Genomic DNA, 16151 nt, shown 5'->3' on the forward strand with positions numbered 1-16151 from the left:
CCAGCACGTACCTACGTCTACAGCCAAGAGCAGTTAAGATGATCTCAGTCAAAATAACATATACTAAATACAGTAATACAACTACATAAAATAATGATAAGCATTTTTTAATTTGTATCTGGTTATGGTTTAAATATATGCATACGTTTTCTGCATATCTTTATGAATTGTCTACTAGTAGTATGTGAGGGTAGCCCGAGGGGTAATAATAGGGATATAGGGCTTGTACATGGTGATGTCACATCGCAATTGCTGCCCCCATTTTAATGCCGGTTATTGGTCATTGTTTAGTTTTAATCATGTTGTGTTAATGGATTTGTCATTAATGGGGAGAGATTGTTGTATTTCAAACTGCCCAAATCAAGCAAAAACCCTATGATGCATTTTAGTGAACAAGCCCTATTGCCAAACAATTGGCAAATCCTCTGGGCCCTTGATCCTGTGTATATCATCATATTTGTGTGCATTCGCCCCACATTATATTGCTCACAGGCCTTTATTTGGTTATGTTTACATTTCCATTCCTAGGTCCCACACTAGTGGTGGATGGCATGGCCTGCCTGCGTTCCTGGTACTCCTGTGAGGACTGGGTGAGTGGGGGGCAGTGGAAGGAGTACATGAGCATCCTGGTACGCTGGGTAGAGGCCTTCACCAGCGCGGGCATCAGGCTGGTCTTCTTTTTCGACGGGGTGGTGGATGAACACAAGAGACCAGAGTGGGTGAGGATAGAACCTCTTCTTCAAACCAATAATTATGTCCAATGTCTCCATTCTCATCTCCTGGTCGAACATGTAAAGGGCAGCTCACGCAGTACAACAGGGGAAGCCTGACCGTGCTGCGGGTATGCTAGTTAAGCTTTAAATGATTTACAGCTTGGTCAAATTTCTTATCCAATTTAATTCAGCAAACCACAAATGGGGCTTGTAGGAGCCAAATTAAATAGATATATTGGCCCTGTTGTTCAGGTGTAGCAGTAAGACAACATAGAGGGACTCCTTTTGATAGCGTCACACGGTTTTATGGCAGTGTTGCAGACAGGTGCTCAGTATACGAGCCACAGCAGGGATAGTGTAGGAGTAAGGGGGTTTGACTCCCAGCCAAAAGGATTGGGTTGGCTCTCCAATGTTCATCATCTACCTTGCGGCATTCTTAATAAGCAGAATGCCTAACTCCTACCTTCTTCTTCATGACATGTATGTATAGTCACTGTAAAACGCTGTGGATGAAATGCTTAGAGACCAAACAGTACATAGTAGTAGCGATCTTCGGATGATGGATCGCTCTATTCACAAAGTGAATTCTATTTAGTCTTCCTGTTGCCCGTGTTCGTTCAACCACTCTCCCTCTCCCCTGCTAAGGTGAGGAGGCGACGCAGAGTCGACGGGGAGATCTCCAAGGTCTTCCGTCACATCAGAATCCACGGGGTGCAGCCGGGGCGAGGGCTCTTCTGTCTCCCATCTGGCCTGGCCACTTTCACACGCTTTGCCCTTAGGTCAGCTCTGCGCTCAACAATAGTGTCCGTTAATAGCCCTTCGCCTTGTTTATCGTCGTGACTCACACTGTGCAACCAAGCATTCAAGCGGCCACGCTATTGCTGCTGACATATTCCAAGATGACTTTTGCTCAGGTCACTGGGTCAGGAGGTGTTTTGCTCGGTGCGAGAGGCTGACTATGAGATCGCCAGCTATGCTCATCGCCATGGCAGCATGGGCATTCTGGGACAGGACTCCGACTTCATCATTTTTAACAGGTCAAAAAGTTAATATGTTTATTTGTCGACGTGTTATTTTGTTAGTAGTATGTCTATTGAGCTTAATTTACAGAATTTCCTTTTTTTACCAGATAACATTATTTTCAATTTTGTTATTATTATTATTATTATTATTATTATTATTATTATTATTATTATTATTATTATTATTATTATTATTATTATTATTATTATTATTATTATGTTATTTTAACTTTTATTTCCTTAAAGTGCCCCCTACCTGTCAGTGGCAAAGCTGAATTTGGATCAACTGACAACAGTCACCTACAACCAGGACAGCCTGTGCCAGACGTTGGGCCTGGCTGTTAACCAGCTACCTCTGCTGGCCTGTATTCTAGGCAATGACATTGTGTCAGAGGAGCGGATGCAGCATGTTAGGAGCAATGCTATGGCCGCATACAGGTATTGGCCACGGTTGTTGACACGTTTTATGGATTTTTTTTTTGTCCAATAATGGATGTTAATTACCCACAAAATTAATCCATTTAAACCATTCACACTAAGAAAAGTTTGCTGCTCTAACTTGGATGTATGTTTCCTCAGGAGAGACCCTCTATATCCTGGTGCTTCCAAAGGGGAAAAGGTGTTTGCTGTAGCCCAGCTGGTACGCTCTGTGTGGGGCAGTGGAGCGGAGGACCCTGGGCTTATCCCTCAGTCACTGGGTCTCTCAGACCCTGACCGAAAACTCCTGGAGAGGGGAGTTCACTCCTACTTACTCCCTGGACAGGGTCCTCTCCATGGGGTCGACCTCCAAGACGTCCCCCCTGGTACCTCCTGTGTGATGGAGAGATATGTCACTCCTAAAATCTTAAAGGTAATTTCAGCACAGCGTCCTGCTCATTCAAAAAACACCCGGTAACGATCTGCCTAGTAAGCAACAGATCTGCCTAGATCTGTCGCTTTCATTGGTTTCCTCAGGTGTGTAGGGAAAAGCACGTAACAGCGGAGAGCTTCATGGTGTACAGCGTTGTGTTTGAAGGAGTGGTTGAGTGTAGCAACACTATGGAGGACGAAGAGGACACCGAGCTGATCCCTCAGGCCCTGGTCTATAAGACCTGCAGGCAGCGGATCTACGGCGTACTGCTGCCCAGTGGTAAAGGTACATGCCGTCTCCCTCTCTCTTTATCCGTCTGTGTCTCCATCTGGAGCTTCCATATTTTCCGCTTTCAGACACAAAATACAGATTCATTCTTGGACTGTGAATACACGGGCAAGACCCATGCATTCACTATGAGATCTGATGATGGGAGTATCGGTTTCCAAACGGTATGTCAAAGTTCCTTTCTTGTGTTTTCAGAAACCGGTACACAGGGGCCAGCTGTCAAAGAGTGGTTTGTCTTTGCTGGAAACCCGCTGAAGGAACCTGAATTAGTCCACCCTCTTCCTCTCAGCATCTCAGGTACTTCGTCCTGTTTCATTACATTTAAAGGAGGGAGGATTAGAAAAAGTGTGTTGCCTAGTTTTGGAATGCGAAACGGTGCCACCAATTAATCAAGATTGAGCCAGAATTCTACCTTTGATGGAGATAGTTCATGATAATTCATGTGGAGACATGCTCCACTTGATGGTGAAAGGATATTCCTAACAGTAAGTCGTGCCTGCCAATGAGTTGAAAAGTGTTTTCCAGTAATTCCCAAAGGTTTCCCCTGCCCTTGCTTGTTACAGCCTTCAAGAGTCTAGGCAATGACAGACAGACAGATAGACAACATGGGTGTCCAATACAGAGTATAACCCTTCTCTCTCCCTGTGTGTTCTGTACAGAGGATGAGCCAAGTCTGGAGTCATTATGGTTCGGCAGAGGGCCCGCACTGTCTGATCCCCGTTTGGCGCACTTCTTGTCCATCTTCGACTGCCAGGAGTTCTCGCCGCTGTATGGCACCATAGAAGAAGACTCACTCCTCGCCGTTCTGTGTCTGGTCACACACTTGGTGCTTCAGGTAGTTTTTCCACTCAGATTAAACTGGCTTGCCGTCCGGTCGATATTGTAGTCGGGTTGCTTGAAAACCGTTCAAAGTTAAAGTTGTTATTATTAGTATTGTGTTTTTGTTTTGTTTGAACCCACCGCCATGACTTATGTCTCCGTTTGCATTTCGTTTGATGGGTGGTAGAGTGACGGTGCACGGTTAGCAAGTAATGGAATACGTTTATGGAAATCATATGATTTGTTAAATCCCCTGTGCTGCAGAGGGATAAAACCCCAATCAGGTTTTTTTTTTTAACTTCACAGACAAATGATTGAATCTTTACACTGATTTGCTCCATTTCATTTTCATTTATGTTAGCGCCTCGTTCCAACATGGGAGGGTAACCACACTGTTTATGTCTCTCACCCTGTAATCAACGGAGTCGTTTGGCTTCTCAGCTGTAAGTGGGCTGCTTCAAGCCAACATGTTAAGTCATCCCAGTGCGCTGCTTTCTTTGAGCAGCAATAGGAACGTCAGTTGAAATAAGAATTGCAGGGACTGGCATTCACATTTGGTAGAATCCATAATAATTAACGGTACCAACGATTCGTTGCTAATTTTCACATTTCACCGAAAAACTAGTTCACGTTTAGTTTCAAACACCTTGAAGATAAGGATAAATAACTTGATAGAAACGTTATTGCAACGTACTATTCTCTATACTTTTGTTTTGATATGTGTACTATTTGGGAGAAATGTTTTGTCTAATATTTGGTATAATTCACTCTGTGCCTTTTCAATCATATCGTTATACTTTTTAATGTTTATTTTATTCATCGTAATTAGTTTAAGCAATTTGTGAATTGTAGTTTTTTTAAATGCCTACCCTGGAGTTGTTGATTTGGATTCACTTGGGCCCCAGAGACTGACTGTTATGTAACTGGGTGGGGGTAAACGGTTACTTTATCAATGAATGATGTTATCCTAAACACCATTTGTTGACTGTCCCTTGCATCTTTTGTCATGGTTCGATGGCGGCCAATATCAGCAAATGTGTGCGCGGTTTAGCTAAAGAAACTGGCTTGTTTAGCTGCTTTTGTGCTAGCTGCACTTCTTTAGTCAACAACACCGGTAGCAACCTGAGGCCATGAAGGGTTTTAAATAACAATGAGGTCCGTTTCTCATTGAAAAACCACAACCGTTGTGTATACAAATTAATGAGTAGTACAAATTAATCAATTAGTAGTACTTGAATTAACTTTCGAACCTTTTCGTTCTAAACATAGCTGTGTATATATCAATGATCTTATTGCTGATTAAATGTATATGACATCGGACTTTCACTCACAATAAACAACCTTCCCAGTGTTTTGAACAACAACGACGTAACAAAGCTCACTGTTTATGTTGCGCTCTAGTATTGCCTTTTCATATTGATATTTTGTGTTATGGTCTGCCGTTGGTCCCCATCTATGCATCTATATCCGTCGATATGGGACGAGCGTAGTGTAGGGTAAAGTCTTCTGATGTGTTGCCTGTGTATTCCCTCTTAAACATTCGAATCCGGCCACAAACAGATTGGAAAATGTGTGGACCAACCTACACCTTGATGACTGGAGCTGAAAATGAGAACAATAGAAGATGGTAACTGGGACAGATGGAGGGGCGGAGGCATCGTCATGTGTTGAGGAATAACTCTACAGCTGGGGGGAATTTATCTGCTCCTGCCGGCCCTTTCTCCACTGCTCTATTCACATTCAATTGGCCCTACTCCATTCAAGTTGTTCCGGGATTTGTTTGTTTTGTCCACCCAACTAGGCAACCTTATGTCTGACAAGCAGCATTGTTTCTATCTCTGTTTAGCTACAGCACAGACAGCAGACCAAACAAACAGTGGCACACGGAAAACAGACGAGATATAAACAGAGTGGGATATGTTTGTAATTCTTAACCATGTACACGTTTCCCTGTGTGTGTGTGTGTGTGTGTGTGTGTGTGTGTGTGTGTGTGTGTGTGTGTGTGTGTGTGTGTGTGTGTGTGTGTGTGTGTGTGTGTGTGTGTGTGTGTGTGTGTGTGTCTAGGTGCAGCAGCTATCTCTAGAAGACTTGGATGCTTATCTCAGTCAAGCTGTGTGTGTAAGACACAGATCCCACCAGGAGCTGCAGTGTATTAAGGTTAGTTCTGTCGGGCCCGGGGGTCAGTTGGAAGTCATGTCCATGATTGGTTCTGTTGGGCTGAAGGTCCGGTCGGAACCAGTTCGTGGTTAGTTCTGTTTGACTTGGGGGGGCTGCTTGGAAGTCATGTTCGTGGTTGTTTCTGTTCGACTGGTCAGAACCGGTTATGGTTAGTTCTGTTTTGGCATGGGGGTTCTGCATTCATGTTAATGGCGGAAAACAACAAAAAACGAACCTCGCATTTAAATTATTTCTGTTGAATCTCGGTGGAGGGTGTTCCAAAGATGGCTGAAAGGGGCCGCGAGGTAGTAAGAGTCACCGTTTGAGACGAAATGCAAAAAAACCAACAAGCAATTGAGCTACTTAGGAGCAGAGCTGTCCTACAACAGGGGTCCAGAGAGCTCTCTCCAATGGCTCTCTATGTTTTACAATACCCCAGTGGGCTACAAACAACTTAAGCACCCAACACATGCAGTGTCTAGCCAGCATGCAGACGTAGCTCATGACCTGTGCCTGATATGATGTCAGTTGAGCTCTGTGTTCAGATTCATCTTTTTGACATTTACAGCATGATGTCATTGTTCTTGCCGTCTTTTGATAAAACTTAAATAAAATGGTCTGCCGAAGACTATATGTTTTATTACAACCAATACTTTGTTGGTATTTTTACATTCTTCATCTCAGTGCTTTGCCAAGTCTTCGTCAACCATCCTCTGATTTGTTGTACGTTTCCATTATCTAGTATACATTGGCACACACGTGTTTCAAAGCATTACACACTTAAAATGTTGTTTTTAGTACATGGTTTTCCCCCGACCGAGCTGCGGTCCAGAGCTAGGACTGAACCCAAGATCTGACACACTGTTAAATCGAGGCTGTTTTCGTCCGTTTAAGAAACGGGTCAAACCCGCCCTACATTTTTAGCTTTTGTTGTGCGAAGCCAGGATAAGGAAGCACAACACGAGATGCCGTACCTCAACCCGAGTTGGCCACTTTTCACACAGAGGCTGTCCATAGTGGTTGTATAATGTGTAGACTAGATGATTTCATTCAGAAATCCGGGGACACAATAAGACGGCACAAATAGACTTCTCAGTTACCCGATTCGCAGAGCTTTACGCCGCCTCTGTCGGACCATATCCCCACCTAGTTTTACGACTAGCAATTGTGTTTGGGGTGATTCCTTAATGTCCGTGCTGGGAGCGAACCGTCTGCCCTGAGAAACGCCATTACTGGCTTCAGACGCGTTTCTGTCCACAGCGTAATTACGGTCCTTAACGTCTGGTGATTTGTATTTTTGACTGTTGCCTGTTTTTCTACATAATAATTAGGGCTGCCCTCTGATTTAAATAAGATCTGTAAGTGGACGTTCAAAGCTCCGACAGTCGTTCTAAACAAAAACCTACCAGAAGGTAAATTAGCTAGAGCAGAAACAAAGCCCTGCTTCAACCTGGATGGGGAAACACATACGAACACAGGCAGCCCATTGGTCCAACCTCTGAACCCACTGAATGAACACACAAGAACCACTTGTAAACACGCACGCGCGCGTTCGCGCGCACACACACACACACACACACACACACACACACACACACACACACACACACACACACACACACACACACACACACACACACACACACACACACACACACACACACACACACACAGTAATATTTCTTTCTTTCACATGTGTGTTTGAGGACTACTCCACACTCCACATGTGTGTATTTATAATTTGTACCGTCCACACAATCAGTCAACACAAGGTTTAATATGCAGCCTTTAAAACCATAAAGTAAAGATAGAATGCTTGCTTCTATGTTTTTAACAATTACCAGAACAAAGAACAGCTTTATTGTGTGCCTACTATGGGGAAAGAGTGAAAGCAACTGAAAAGTTATTGTGTGTATGCGTGTGCGCGTGTGTGTTTCCCAAGTAAGGGGGTGTGGGATGAGTCTGTTTAGTTGCGAAATTCCTCCCCATAGGGTTGTTAGTTTGTGTGTGTGTGTGTGTGTGTGTGTGTGTGTGTGTGTGTGTGTGTGTGTGTGTGTGTGTGTGTGTGTGTGTGTGTGTGTGTGTGTGTGTGTGTGTGTGTGTGCGAGACTGTGAGTGTCTTTGTGTGTTTGTTTGTGTGTGTCTGTGTGTATAGTGTCTGTATTTGTGTGTGTGTGTGTGTGTCTTTGTGTATAGTGTCTGTATTTGTGTGTGTGTATGTAGTGTCTGTATTTGTGTGTGTGTGTGAGACTGAGTGTGTTTGTTTGTGTGTGTCTGTGTGTATAGTGTCTGTATTTGTGTGTGTGTGTGTCTGTGTGTATAGTGTCTGTATTTGTGTGTGTCTGTGTGTATAGTGTCTGTATTTGTGTGTGTGTGTGTGTGAGACTGAGTGTCTTTGTGTGTTTGTTTGTGTGTGTCTGTGTGTATAGTGTCTGTATTTGTGTGTGTGTGTGTGTGTGTGTGTGTGTGTGTGTGTGTGTGTGTGTGTGTGTGTGTGTGTGAGAGACTGAGTGTCTTTGTGTGTTTGTTTGTGTGTGTCTGTGTGTATAGTGTCTGTATTTGTGTGTGTGTGTCTGTCTGTGTGTATAGTGTCTGTATTTGTGTGTGTCTGTGTGTATAGTGTCGGTATTTGTGTGTGTGTGTGAATAGTGTCTGTGTGTGTGTGTGTGTGTGTGTGTGTGTGTGTGTGTGTGTGTGAGAGAGAGAGAGAATGTGCTGGCGACAGTCGCATGTCTGTCCTTGCTCTCTCACCACATGTAGCTATTTACACCAAGCTCACTCCGCCCCACTGGACACACGCACACACAAACACCCCCTCCCCCCCACGCACACACACTAAGCCGTGTGTCTGTCTCCAGAAATAGTTTCAAAGATATATAAATATCTTTTTTCAAATTTGGTATTTTGGCATTTCCCAAATACTCTCTTTGCATGTGTGTGTGTGTGTGTGTGTGCGCGCGCACACACACACACACACACACACACACACACACACACACACACACACACACACACACACACACACACACACACACACACACACACACACACACACCCTCCAACAGACTGTATGTGGGAGATCAGGCAGAAAGAGAAGAGAAAGCGTGAGCTTGTGATTGCACGCAAACACAAGCGTGTGTTTGTGTCTTAATGCCGGCAGTTCATTGTTTGTGGTAGGTGAAGCTGTGTTTGGCCAGGAGCAGGTGGCAAGCCCGGTTGAGTGTGTGTGCTCATCATTGTGTGTGTGTGTGTGTGTGTGTGTGTGTGTGTGTGTGTGTGTGTGTGTGTGTGTGTGTGTGTGTGTGTGTGTGTGTGTGTGTGTGTGTGTGTGTGTGTGTGTGTGTGTGTGTGTGTAATCTACCCTGTCTGTTATCAGGGCTATCTCACAAACGACAGGTGAAAGAAGATGAAACACGCAGACTTTTTACACACGTCCACGGAGAACATCTGCCCGGCTGTTATCGACGGCTGTCGCTGTAGTTAGCGTTCATCCTGTTGCCCAACATTTCTCCTTTCAGCCGTCTCCCCTTTCAGCAGTACTGGATTTCACCAGCCCCCACTACGCTAGCCATCGCCCCAACGGTCTTTATTAGTCAACATGCTTTGGACAGGCTAATTCATCCGCACTGCTTTCATTTGTGATCAGGGTTGGTATAAAGGTACGCTCATGTGAAACGTACTTGAATATATTTCCCCTTTTTTGTTGCCGATTTAGCTACATCTAGAGACGTATTTTATTAAGGAAAGACTTTCACTTTGTTAGTTTAATAAGCAAAAAAGGGGATTTAAAGCATTTAGCAGACTCTCCCAATGTCACGATTCAATAGATTTGTTTTCAATGGAGCAATTGAGCTCCTTTTTCTTCTCTTTTATTTGATCAAATAGGAAATGCAGCATTCCAATCGTAAACCGTCCTCTTCTGAAAGACTTGTTTTTATGGACGTTGGCTCATGGGACTGTTTGACGGGGATGGTCCAAACTAATCTGGACCTAGTCCATTCTTTAAGCAAAAGTCAACATCCTTATCACCTGTGCTGAGGTTAGTGCAAAACTCTGAATAAATTAAAGCCCCCATAAATCCTCACCTTATCCTGCAGCTGCCCCCAGTCAAGGCCAATAAATCTTTCTTTGTCGGAAGACAGACTGGGTGAAAGGTATTATGAATGTCATGAGTGCTCAGCAGTCTGTAATTAACAGACGGCCTGTACTTTGCCCTGTGGGTGCATTCCTTCCTAATGAGTCTAAACAAATAATGCGAATGATTTGGCCTCAAGGAAGGATTACTTTCAAGTTGACTAGTGTCATCGTAGTCCTTTATTCCCAGCGAAACGTGCGTGTGTTTCTTGGGACGGTTCTGAAGGGAGAATGTCACAGACTTGGAAGACCAAACTATGAAGCCAGGGCCTAGTTATGGCTTTGTTCGGTCTCTGTGTTTTTTTATGATATGTTTTACATGGTATAAATCAAGTCTGTGTGTCCCTCCATCCTTCTGTCAATGTGTATCACTGCAGTCTGTCCGTATAATAATAATAATAATAATAATAATAATAATAATAATAATAATAATACATTTAATTTAGAGGCGCCTTTCAGGACACCCAAGGTCACCTTACAGAGCATATAGTCATCATAAATCGTTTAAAAAACAAGACATCGTGGAAAAAAATACAATAAAATAAATAAATAAAATAAATAAATAAATAAGTAAATATAATAAATAAAAAAAATAAAACAAAAACAAGACAAAACAAAACAAACAAACAATCAAAACAGTGATCAGTTAGACGTTGTGTGCGAGTTTGAACAGGTGAGTTTTGAGTTGTGACTTGAAGGTTGTAATGGTGTCTGACTGTTTTATGTGTGGGGGGAGGGAGTTCCAGAGCCTGTATATATGTTAATACACTTTATCCCTCTGTCCACCGACCCGTTTGTCTGTCAGCCTGTCTGCCCCGAAATATGATTATAAATATGTGTCCATGTATGTGTCTATGCTGATTCTATCTGTCTGTCTCATGTGTATGGGTTCAGTGTGTGTGTGTGTGTGTGTGCGTGTGTGTGTGTGCGTGTGTTGATGGTGGTCCTCTGTGTGTCTTTCAGCTGCCCTACCTCTCCGGCCGGGCCGTGCAGATGGCCTCCCTCTACGTGCGGGGCCTCGGTCACCTGCTCGGGGCCAACTGTGCCTGTGGGGGCCCCCTGCCCAACGATGCCCTGATGCCTTGGCAGAGCTTCGACGGACGTCTGTTCCACAGCAAATACCTGCTGGCTCACTCTGGCGCCGATCACTCAGAGCTGGCGGACGACCACGTGGGTAGAGATGGATGGAGTGAAAGAAAAATGGCCGTACTTGGTTTACAGTTATGGATATGTTCCTGCTTGCTAGTTACCTTCACTAACCAGTAAAGAAGGATGGAATTGAAATGTGCATGCGTATGCCGTAGTATTATCCGACGGCTTTCTGTAGGATTAACGGTATCAGTGTGTGAATGTTAAATGTGTGAATGATCCCTTTGATGTTCTTTTTTTCATCCAGACCCCATCTTTGGATCTGTTTGTCATCCTTCGAGAGAAAGTTCTGGAGGCTTGCAGGAAGCGGGGTAGGACTGTGCTGTCCAGACCCAGACCCAGTCCAGATCCCCACCGATCTGGGATTCCAGCGCCAGGTAGCTGATTGACTTGCCTCTCAAAGTATCTCCTGTCCTCAGCGGTTACCATAACCGACCGAACCGATTACTTTGCTATAACTGTGGGCCTTCACCAATCAGATTAACAAACTGAATAACAAAGGGTTTGCAGCTCTAAAGTCAGTTGAATCAGACGTTGTCTGTTAAATAACCCTTCATTTACGAATCACATCAACAACCCCAGCCTGCATGGTTCTACCTACCGATCCTCAATCCCCATTCAACGGCTATTCTTGCCTTATTGAAGTCTCTTCCTCACCGAATTTCAGACTTTTAACCGATCCAAGAGGCTGAGCTGTTTTTAGTTATTTTATGTGTTCAACCCTAAGTCATCCGGTAAGCCATTTTAACTGCCGTGCATATCCAGTACACTCAAAATGCTATCCCAAAAATCGTGAATCCATAAGGGCTCATTACTACTAGTAATTAGGGGCAGAACCCAGTGGTTAGGCCGTCGGACTCCCCGCATAGAGGTTGTGGGTTCAAACTCCAATGTATGCAACCTACCTGTAGGCATCTCTTCCTGCCTACTTCTTGCTGACACATGTATTGCAAATCCATTATCAGTTACGTTGGATAAAAAGCCTGCTGAAAGACTGATCGGTCTACGGTAATTAGAGGCCAACGTTTTACTGCGATACACTTATGGTGAGCTACGAAAAACGAAAAAAAAAAAAACAGAGTCCAGAAAGTCCAAAGATCTGACCGCTTATGAAAGGTTCAGTTCCAGGCCCCTCCTGGCTTGAGTCCATCTATACAAGCCAACTCCGGGGCTGTTCCTGGAGAATACGCAGACCCTACGGTGGTCCCCGGGTCCACAGCTGCCCAATCGTTTGTGGGGCTCCTCTGTGATGCCTCTTGAATCCCCCATGATGTACTTAGCACTATCTCTATTAGGAAAAGTGATTACGCTACTTAAAGCGAGAGGCTTTGACTCGGCGCCAGTGTTCAAACTCGCCAGTGGTAGAATGTGTGGTTGTAGTCCTCCGTCGCTCCTCGCCGTACCACATTACCCAGAGGGCTGCGCTGTAACCATCTCCATGTGTGTTGTGGCCACACGCATACCACCACCAACCCCACCACCAGCACGCGCGCACGCACAAGCACGCATACATTCACACACTTGGATCGGCGGCCTGCTTTGTCAGTCTACTACTAATAGTATGTTTCTGTTTATAGGCTAGAGGAGGGGGGGGGGGGCTCTATTTTAAGACACACAACAAGACTAACTGATTGCAGACCTCCCCTCTTGTCTCCCCTGCCCTCGTCAACGTATTTCTCCTTCTGTCTGCCGCGCTCCCTCGTTTGTTTGTGCGCCCAGATCGATCGATCGTCCTGAATCACTGCCGTGTCTCGACGGGGGTCTTTCCTCTCCTCCTTCCTCGTTTCACGAGAACGGAAAATTGTCAGGAACCGAATGAAGCGAAATAAGACATTGAGCGGTGCTTTTGCTGTATCGACGATTACGGCGATCATCATCACGAGCTCTCGTTGGGAGAGTCATAGAGCTGACCGCCCCCCCCCCCCCCCCCGCTGACTCACGCTGCGAGCGTCAGCGGCTGGAGAGCGCCTGAACGGCGTGTTGGCGCGGGGTTCGCCGACCTGCGCCGAGCTGTCTGCCCCCCCCCCTGTGGGCCCTGGGAGGATGTTTCTGGTTTTATAGATGGAACACGATACACTCTCATGCCTCGATATTTCATTCCTGCCAGACGTGGACACCAACCATTACTACAGAATTGTGGGGAGATGGACTGTGAGCGTGCGTGTGTGTGTGTGTGTGTGTGTGCGCGTGTGTGTGTGTGTGTGTGTGTGCGTGGCGTGCCGTGCGCGGGTGTGTAAGTGCATGTGAGAGTAGCGGTGGCGCTATGTGGTATCGTCAAGGGCTCAGTTGGGTTTTTGTTTGGAGCGAGGCCTAGTGTTTAGTCTCCTCAGCAAATATCTCCGCTGCTTGTCTGCACTCACAATTAGACTGCACCACGCTGCAGAGAGAGTCTCCCTCTCTCTGATGTTACTACTACAACACGACAGAAACGAACACACATACTTGGAAACATGTGTTGTTGTGTTGTAAAAAAACGATTTATTGAAGGCTCTGACATCATGTGAGATTGCCAGACGCAATGCCCTCCAGATAATGTGAGGTTGAGGCCAAGGTACGCAGCGATCGAGTATCTCTGAAGCATTCCCGGTTCCCAGTCACTTTAACTTTTCCTTTTACTTTAAAATGAGGCCTTTTCCAAAGGGTTGTGGGGACCTTTTCTACATGGAATAGAATTGTTTTTCATTTTTTTCATTGGTATACTGAGGTGGAGACAGTTTCACATAATAAATCCTCAAGAGGGGAGTTGATATGACGAGGCGTTGAAAGATCCCCCTTCCCCAGACGAGCCTGGGGAGAGAGATCTCATGGATACCCACCAGCGACAAATTAACTTTAAAATGGATTGTTACAAAAAAACCCACCAGGCCTCAGACCCACCGTGAAGCAGCCGGGAAGCAATTCCTGCTGTTGATCTACTCTGGGCCATGATTTACCGTAACCTAAGTGTACGTCTCTCCAGGATATCCTCCCGGACACCAAGATGGATGGTTGGAAAGTGAGGGGCGTGCTGGAGCCTACCAGCGTGGGGGGGGTTGGAGGGATGAGGGGCCGACGGGACCATCAGAACCGGGCGGTTACCACCATAGAGGAGGAGGAGGAGGAGGAGGAGGAGGAGGAGGAGGAGGAGGGGGAGGAGGATGGCATCAGCCCAGTCCAGCTCAACACACCCGGCCTCTCTCGTACCCTCACCCCGGCGATGGAGGGCTCAACCACCCAAGGCCTTACGGGATGACCCGTAGAGGGCGACCAGGACGGCCAAACAGGAGGGCCTTCCGGCTGGCTCCCAGGTAACGCGCACAGCGTGGAAAACGGCCCGGGACAATTACGCAGAGTCCTGGGATTTAGGTTTTAGTGTGTCAGCCATCGTTTGTTTTAGCACTGTTGAATCCCCTTTGGCTGCGACACACTCATCGCTTACACGCATGACTTGTGTGCAGGACGACCGTTTATCATGGTTTCTTCTTCCCTCCCCTGCTTCAGATGGTCCCATCCCTCGGGCCCACGGTCGTAGCCCTCGCTCGCTCGCCTGGTGGAGAGGGGAGAGGATTAGGAGGGGAGGAATCGAGTGAACGAGGAGGGGGGAGAACGGATCAAGAAACGATCAAAAGAGAGAGAGGCGTCAAGTTACTCTGAACAAACTGTTTTGGTGAATGAGCCCAAAAGGAGGACTGTTTGTAGAAAGGAGAGAAGAGAGGTGGATGAGTGGGGGGGGGGGGGGGGGGATCGATGGGGCTCAGGTTCTAAAAGATTAGGATTAGAGGAATTTCAAGAGAAACTTCAAATGTGTCGTTTTGTATTTCTCCGTAAGCCTTCCATAGGAACCCCCAGCACACCAGGCAGAATCCGTTGCAGGTGTGCTCCTCGAGTGCAGTGAACGGATCGGCTGCTGGTCAGTCTTCTCCTGCCTTGCCATCTCTCTCTCTCTCTCTCTCTCTCTCTCTCTCTCTCTCTCTCTCTCTCTCTCTCTCTCTCTCTCTCTCTCTCTCTCTCTCTCTCTCTCTCTCTCTCTCTCTCTCTCTCTCTCTCTCTCTCTCTCTCTCTCTCTCTCTCTCTCTCTCTCTCTCTCTCTCTCTCTCTCTCTCTCTCTCTCCTGCCTATCAGAGCAGTCTGGGGCCCCACCCTGTGATAGAGAAGGGGGAAAGGGTGGAGAAAATGGAGATTATCAGAGGACTCACTTCAAACACATTGATGCGGGAGGAGAAGAGTATCCATTGAGGCCTACTGTTTAACTTGGACACTGTTTGCGATGGCAGAGTAATCCTCAGTGATCCTTCATGTTATCGCGGAGCTGCTGACACTGCTACTGTTGATGCTGGGGTCGGATATCTGTCCTGTTACTGGCAGGAAAACCTCCTCGCATCCGTCATAAGACACTATTACCTTCAGTCTTAGTGATGCCAATCATCTATCTGCATTTCTGTGTTCTTAAAGACCTTGACCTGTTGAAACATTGTTTTCAAAGTTTGTAAGAATTGTGCATTGGATGATGTATGGCGCAAACTATAAATCAAATGTGTGCATTTCTGCACGTACATGAATCTACGTGCGTCCTGTGTGCTCAAAATTGTGAGAATAAAACAGCTAATCCGTGTGGTAATTTGATCAACGTACATTATTGTCTCATCAAATGTCTGCTCATTCTGTAATAAATTGACTTTGAAAATTGTTGGCAGCTTACGAGGAAAGCACATGATATGAAGCCTATCTGAGCAAGTTGAAGCCATCAAATAAGATCCTCAAATAAGACTGCTCGATCTTTTCTAGCTTGTACCCTTTCTCTTAGAAGCAGTGGTGCTTGAGAATGCATTTGAATAGGCCCAAAAAAAGCATGTTAGTGTTTCTGAGGAGCAGAGTGGGTGGGTGTGGTGGTGTTTGTGGGGGGCTAGGCCAAGGGCGGGGCAAGCAACACACAGCGTACACACAAGTGGATCCCATTAACTCACCAAAAGACCATGACAACAAACGGGACCAGGGATATTCTTGGGGAGGAGAGACAGAAGGGGAGGGGTTGAGGGAGAA

The 16151-nt window shown here is 45.8% G+C and overlaps 1 protein-coding gene across 1 annotated transcript in view; it reads left to right on the forward strand.

Moving 5' to 3' along the window:
- Nucleotides 1-15734, forward strand: part of fam120b (family with sequence similarity 120 member B) — a 16357-nt gene extending 623 nt beyond the window's left edge. Inside the window, exons 2-15 of the mRNA XM_030377849.1 lie at nt 1-32; nt 529-719; nt 1359-1492; nt 1628-1750; nt 1982-2173; nt 2315-2585; nt 2690-2870; nt 3069-3170; nt 3533-3708; nt 5757-5849; nt 10947-11153; nt 11380-11509; nt 14092-14419; nt 14613-15734. The exon at nt 1-32 is cut by the window's left edge and continues 103 nt beyond it. Coding sequence (XP_030233709.1) covers nt 1-32; nt 529-719; nt 1359-1492; nt 1628-1750; nt 1982-2173; nt 2315-2585; nt 2690-2870; nt 3069-3170; nt 3533-3708; nt 5757-5849; nt 10947-11153; nt 11380-11509; nt 14092-14419; nt 14613-14643 — 2191 coding nt within the window. The 3' untranslated portion in view covers nt 14644-15734. The remainder of the gene's footprint in view (nt 33-528; nt 720-1358; nt 1493-1627; nt 1751-1981; nt 2174-2314; nt 2586-2689; nt 2871-3068; nt 3171-3532; nt 3709-5756; nt 5850-10946; nt 11154-11379; nt 11510-14091; nt 14420-14612) is intronic.
- Nucleotides 15735-16151: the final 417 nt, after the last annotated feature.

This window comes from Gadus morhua, chromosome 14 (genome assembly GCF_902167405.1).
Source record: "Gadus morhua chromosome 14, gadMor3.0, whole genome shotgun sequence".
Lineage (NCBI taxonomy): Eukaryota > Metazoa > Chordata > Actinopteri > Gadiformes > Gadidae > Gadus > Gadus morhua.